Below are 6,973 nucleotides of genomic sequence, written 5' to 3'. Positions count from 1 at the left end.
ATATATATTGTATTTAAGTATATTGTAAAATTTAGACAAGTAAATATGATGTACGTTTTGTGCATGTCAATGCAAATAAAATAATGACAATTTATCTGATTGTTAACAAAAATTAAAATTAATTTCATAATTTTGCAAACTTATATGTATATCCTTGTGTGTATTTGTATGCATATCTATTACTGTATTTGTATGCATATCTACACATACATTTTCAAATGTTGAAGTTAAGTTGAAGTTGAGATAAAATTTAATTAAAGTTGTGACATTGTAATCGATATTTAGTTTAAGTTTTTGAAACGTTATTATTGTTGAGAAATTAATCATAATGGAAACGCGAAATGGATTAACATGGTAAAAACATGAAATCTCTTTTATAATTAATGTTCTTGAATAATTATATATATTTCTGTAAATTTATAATCATCCATATGTTTACATATTTTATTTCTTATTTACGAATTTTTATATTATAAGTTTCAATAATTAAAATATGTATTATCCAGGCTTCTGTGTGGAGCCTTGAGAGAAGAGACAGAGGTACGTAATATAATATACGATTATTTTGATAGGATGGAATTAGAATTTGATTGAATTTTAGCATTTTTAGAATTATAAATTGGATTAAATATAGATGAAAAATTATGTTTACCACTCATAAACGACGTTACGCATTATCAGTTTATATTATATAAAATAAAAAAGATCGAGAAATATTATCTAGGTATTCTTATTTATGTTACGTATAAATAGATTACTCAAACTTTAATACATTTTTTTAATTTCTTATTAAATTAATAACGCTATTTATTCATGAACGTGAATTTTGGAACACATTGATGTCTGTGATTTATTACATGTACTAGGTTTGAAAATATGATGACAATTAAATAAGTTACATAGAATTAATTTTGTTAATAAAAGATATAATATTTTGATATATTTTTTGGTACTACTGTAAATAAGTACTGTATGAAAAGAATAATTTATTTTTATAAATGTAAGACATTTTTTTCATTTTTAACTTAGTTATACAATTGAAATTAAATTTAATAGTGAAACGGAAGTTATAATAGAGATAATAAAGTGTTTATCGAACTAATATACGAATTTTTATATTATAAATAGCAGCTATAGATAGCTATAGATAGCAGCAAAATTTTCTTTTGTATTAATTATGTCTATATAAATATGACAACATTACAACGATGTAAATTAATTACGACAATTATAATAATTATGACAATATTATTGGATTTATACAATAGCTAGATATTGTCTCAAGAAAAGAACAAAAAAATATATATATATATATATATATATTTCTATTACTTTTTATATGAGTTTTATATATCGTACGTTTCGCGTCAAAAGGCACACTACCGCGGGCTGCCCATTTTTCACTTAAAAGTAGAGGGTCGTATTAGGATTTAAATTTTAGCTTTTTTCACGTAAAATCGAATGCCGTCTGGTAAATTTTGATAAATTCAAAATGGCGACCAGTAGTGACGCTATTTTCGCCAAAATTAAAAAACATTTCTCGAACTTCAATAAATATCTACAAGAGCTACGATGCAGAATTTTGCAATTACTGTTCTACGACACATCGGTCTTTTGCAATTTCTTTTATACATCAAAAAATACTTACAATTAATTAAATTCAATATTTTTACAGAATGATCTTATGCGAATTATGATGATGCAGAGAAAATATGTTGCGGTCAGCTCAAATCTTTGTACAAGTTTAAATACTGCGAATTATTTGATGAGCCAAAAACATTAGTATTGACTTCTCTGATTTAATGTAAAAATATTTATGTGGAAGTAATCAACTTTTTATTTACTAAAAATTTTTAGTAGTATATTTAGTAAAATTTTTAATTTTTTATAAAGCTATATAATGACACTATTTAATTCATGAATGAGAATTTTGAAACACGTTGTATATCTGTGATTTATCATCACATATTATACTTTTGGAAATATAAAGACAATTAAATAAATTACATACAATTATTTCGATAATAAATAGTAATATTTTTAATAAATTTTCTTACTACTTGAAAACTTGTGCTATGCAATAAATTAATTTATTTTCATAAACTCTTGAAAAAAAATTTACTTGTTTTTTTTTTTTTTTTTACTTTTAATTCATTATTTACAATAAATGGAAAAAACGGAAATTTTAATAGAGATAATAGAGTAATTATTGAATTAACATATATAAATTATTATTGGAAAAGATGACAGCTAAATTTCTTTGCGCTTCTAATGTGTATATAAAAATGACTAGTGTTAAGAAATAGCGCAATAAATATGCAGTGGATTTAAAAATAAATGCGTGTGTTTAAAGTAAATTCAATACTTTTGGAAAAAAACAGCGGAGTTTATTCGATTAAAAGAACTGAGTCGACGTATAATTAATTTGTTCGCGACGATCAAAGACAATAATTGCGATAAAGCGAAATATAGTTTAGCTCGAATAGGTAGTTTAGGTTGATAGCTGACCACAATTTTATTAAGTATCGGGTGCAAGAAACGAGAATTGTTATTGCCGAACAGCTTATGTGAGAGCATTCTGGCCCGGCGAAACACTCGAAAAAAGGTAAACACTGCTCACAATCAGTCAGAAGCCGAGCCGCTTTATGGCCTTCCCAATATTAATTATTTTGGAATAAAGACAAATATTGAAACGCAGAGCAATACAAGCAAAGAATAATCGGGACAATTAAAATATGAAATAAAAATTAATATAGAAAATATTTTAACGACGTTACTATAAATGAAATTAATAATTATTACAATTAAATTTGCACCATTGGATTGTCTAAATAAAATAAATATTTATTTCTCTGAACTTTTTATATATCTTCAATTTTATATACTAAATATTTATCTTTTTATAAAATAATTAGAAAACGGATATAAAGTCACACCACGTTAAAATTCGGCGTTTTTTAATAGTACTTTATTCAATAATTACTCCTCTTTAGGTATGGTAAAAACATCATTCATAACCTTTTAATTTAATTTTTGGTGAGGAATTAACGCTATGTACTTAGAGCGGTCTTTAAGTAACACCCTGTATATTAATTGCGTAATAAATTGCAACAAAGTAAATATTATTTTTTTATGTTAAAATAAAACGTTACATATGTATATATATGTATATATATATATATATATATATATATATAATTTTATAATTAACATTTCTGTATTTTGCAGTTCCACATTATAAAAAATCAACAATTGTTGAAAGAATATCATTTGTCGCAACCAAACTTTGATACGATTTCGGAGATTGCAAGTCAGTTCCAGTTCGGAGCTAAACTTACAGATTTTGCAGGCGGATTTGCATACATTGTGTTACGACCAAATCTCACAGACGTCGAAATCCAACATTTACAAGAACAGTTTTCGAATAGAAATTTCACAACCAAGATTGCCACCATCGATTGTGATGGTGTGACAATTGATAATTAATTATTATTAACATTATAGCAATTATACGTATTTAATTCAATAATTAAAAAATCGATAAATGTAAAAAAATTACTTTGCTTGTAAAATATATCAAAAAATCTTAGTTTTCACCGTATTCTATCTTATTTTACATCAAAAATATAAATGACGAAAACATTGCACACACACATAAAGATTATACGCTGCAATAGAATATTCCGAAGACTTTTTTAATTTTTAATTTAATTGATATATACAAAATGCTTATTCATAATTTTAATTATATGAGGCGATTCTAATAAAAAATGAGTCTAACAATTTTGAATTATATTTTTTCTGCAATTCTTAGAACAGGTATTATGAAATAAAATATCTAATCAATGTTTATTAGTAAAGTATTTATTTGCCCGATTTTATGGACACCCTGTATATTGCAATATGTTTAGGCTTACAAATATTTTCCTTGTTTCGACAATATTGAAAAAGTTTGACATTGTAGTCTATACAGGAAAGCACAACTTCGAGATGATGTTATTATATGTCCGAGAACGAAATCAGATACAAGTGAGACGCGAAAGTGTGTACAGGACATATAAACACGCTCTTGTGTGCGATAACGAACGTTTCAAAAATTCTTATTAGTGCGACCTTACAATCTTAATATATATTATCAACTTCCCAACTATTCAACATTACGTCAGTTCTATCAGGAAGAGATCTTTTTATTGAATAAAGGAATGGCTCATTTTAAAATTTCCGCACCAGCAAGAATTGTCTTATCTGGAGAACACTCGGCGACGTATGGAAAAAAAATGGTTGTGGCTGGTTTAAGCCTTCGCACCAGACTCGAATTCTGTGAATTGTCTGCATCAGAAAGTATTATTTCGATACATTTTCCTCGGGTGGGGCTGAAGAAAGATATACCTCTAGAAATTGTGGAAAACTACTTTTTTAATAAAAATATCTCAGCAATTCGGGAGAATCCAATCGATTTTCTTCGATACGTGGCATACTTTATCACCATGCATCGTTTGTGGAAGACATTCGAGCAGAGATTTAGCTTACTTGTATTCTTTTATCTGTTTTATTTTTGTACTTACGATTTCGAAAAAAAATCGCCTTTTCGGATTTCGGTGACTACTGAAATACCTCTTGGAAATGGTCTTGGCAGTTCGACATCGTTTGCTGCATGTCTGACAGGATGTTTTCTTCATTGGAGGTATCTACAAAATGGTAATCATATTACATTTACCCCTGAAGATTTGGCGACTATTCAACGTTATACTCAGTGTTGTGAAGATTGTATGCAAGAATATGTATTTCCCACGATCGATGCCGAAACTTGCATTTACGGTCAAATACGATCTTACCAATGTATGGATTTTAAACATTTTGTTACGCATGTCACACATATAAAAACAATAAAGGTGCTAATAATCGGAACAAATATTCGTCAAGATAAAAAGGAGCGAGCACTACAAATTGCAGTGCTGAAATCTAAAGCTTTGAATTTCGAAACTATCATGAATTCATTACACGACGATGCACGAACAATATATGATAGACTTGTACATATTCACCAACTTCGTTACATCAGAAATCCTATTTATCATGAGAAAGCTTACAACAACTTACAGGTATTTTTTTTATTTTTTTTTAATAATGATATTATTTTATTATATATATCAGGATATTCCATAAGAAATTGCTGAAACTAATTAGTTGTTATTTTTTAATGCATGCAGTTATTGAAACAACCAAAAATTTTGTTGAAAAAAAGAAAATCTACAGCTTTTAGTGGATATAAATAAAATGTTTGTATACCAGTTTATTTTATTGCAAATAAGTAATGAAAAGGGTGCTAATAATCACATATGTAAGCTAATGATAAATATTTTCGAAGAGTACGTACCATTTGTATTTGTACAAAATTCTATTCTTTTACGAAAACTCGTCAAAATTTTTTCTAACATGTCATTTTTAATATTATTGACAATCTTTTTAATAATTATTATTAAATTTGGCACTGTTAAAAATATTCATCATTAGTTTATGTGATTATTAGCACTTCTTCATTATTTTCTACCAATAAAATAAACTGGTATACAAACATTTTATTTATATCCATAAAAACTGTAGACTTTCCTTTTCCCAATACAATTTTTGTTTTCTCAATAGTTGCATGCATTAATATATGACAGCTAATTAATTTCAGCATTTTCCTATAAAACACCCTGTATATTTCTTAACATTGATAGAATTGTTCAATATATAATTATTTGCCGGAAATTAATATCATTTTATAATTAACATTTTTGTGTTTTGCAGTTAGACATTATAAAGAATCAACAATTATTGAAAAAATATCATTTGTCGCAACCGGACTTTGATACAATTTCGGAGATTGCAAGTCAGTTCCAATACGGAGCTAAACTTACAGGTTTTTCAGGCGGATTTGCATACATTATGTTACGACCAAATCTCACAACATTAGAAATCATACGTTTACGAGAACAGTTCTCGAATAGAAGTTTCAGAACCAGAATTGCTACTTTCGATCTTCATGGTCTGAGAATTGATATTTAATTCTATTAACCTTATAGCAATTATACATAAATAATTCAATAATTAAAAAATAGGTAAAGATAAAAAATTACTTTGCTTGCAAAATATATCAAAAAATCTTAGTTTTCATCGTATTCTATCTTATTTTACATCAAAAATATAAATGACGAAAACATTGCACACACACATAAAGATTATGCGCTGCAATAAAATATTCCGATAATTTTTTTAATTGTTAATTTAATAGATATATACAAAATGCTTATTCATAATTTCAATTATATAAGGCGATTTTAATGAAAAATGAGTCTAACAATTTTGAATTATATTTTTTCTGCAATTCTTAGAACAGGAATTATGAAATAAAATATCTAATCAATGTTCATTAGTAAAGTATTTATTTTTTAACTGCGAAATTAATAGTTATATACATATTATCAAAAACGTATATTTTATAAACGTATTGTTTATGTTAAAGAATCTGGTGTAATGACTTTTATTTAATAATTTTTCTTTTACTAAGTATCCAGAAACAATAGTTCAAAATTTTTAATTTTTTATTAAAGTAACAACGCTACATAATTTATACACGTATATTATAAAATATGTTGTGTATATTTGTGTCTTATTATTACATGTCCTATTTTTAAGAATATGAACACATAATTAAATAAGTTACACACGCAATTATCTTGATAATAAAAACTAAGATTTTTGATATATATATTTTGTTACTATCAAAAATGAGTGCTCTATGAAAAGAATAATTTATTTTCATGAACTCTTAAGTTTATGTCTTTTCACATTTAACTTCATTATTCAATGTAACTTAAATAGAAAAAGAACATAAACCATCATATAGATTTTTAAATATTTATATATGTAACATATACCAATAATTATATTATTATTTGAAATGATGATAGCAAAGTTTTCTCTTGCT

At 26.0% G+C, this 6,973-nt stretch overlaps 1 protein-coding gene across 1 annotated transcript; it reads left to right on the top strand.

The window, feature by feature from the left end:
• The first annotated feature begins 4,036 nt into the window (after positions 1–4,036).
• On the top strand, positions 4,037–6,407 carry LOC114941408 (uncharacterized). Its single transcript, XM_029316398.2, has 2 exons — positions 4,037–5,102; positions 5,794–6,407. Exons 1-2 carry the CDS (start codon positions 4,203–4,205, stop codon positions 6,049–6,051), a joined length of 1,158 nt encoding a protein of 385 aa, XP_029172231.1. The 5' UTR covers positions 4,037–4,202; the 3' UTR covers positions 6,052–6,407.
• Positions 6,408–6,973: the final 566 nt, after the last annotated feature.

The sequence above is a fragment of the Nylanderia fulva genome, unplaced genomic scaffold, assembly GCF_048542155.1.
Source record: "Nylanderia fulva isolate GAGA-0341 unplaced genomic scaffold, ASM4854215v1 Scaffold72, whole genome shotgun sequence".
Taxonomy (NCBI): domain Eukaryota; kingdom Metazoa; phylum Arthropoda; class Insecta; order Hymenoptera; family Formicidae; genus Nylanderia; species Nylanderia fulva.
The sequence above is the reverse complement of the archived record's forward strand: the minus strand, read 5'-3'. Positions and strand labels throughout refer to the sequence as shown.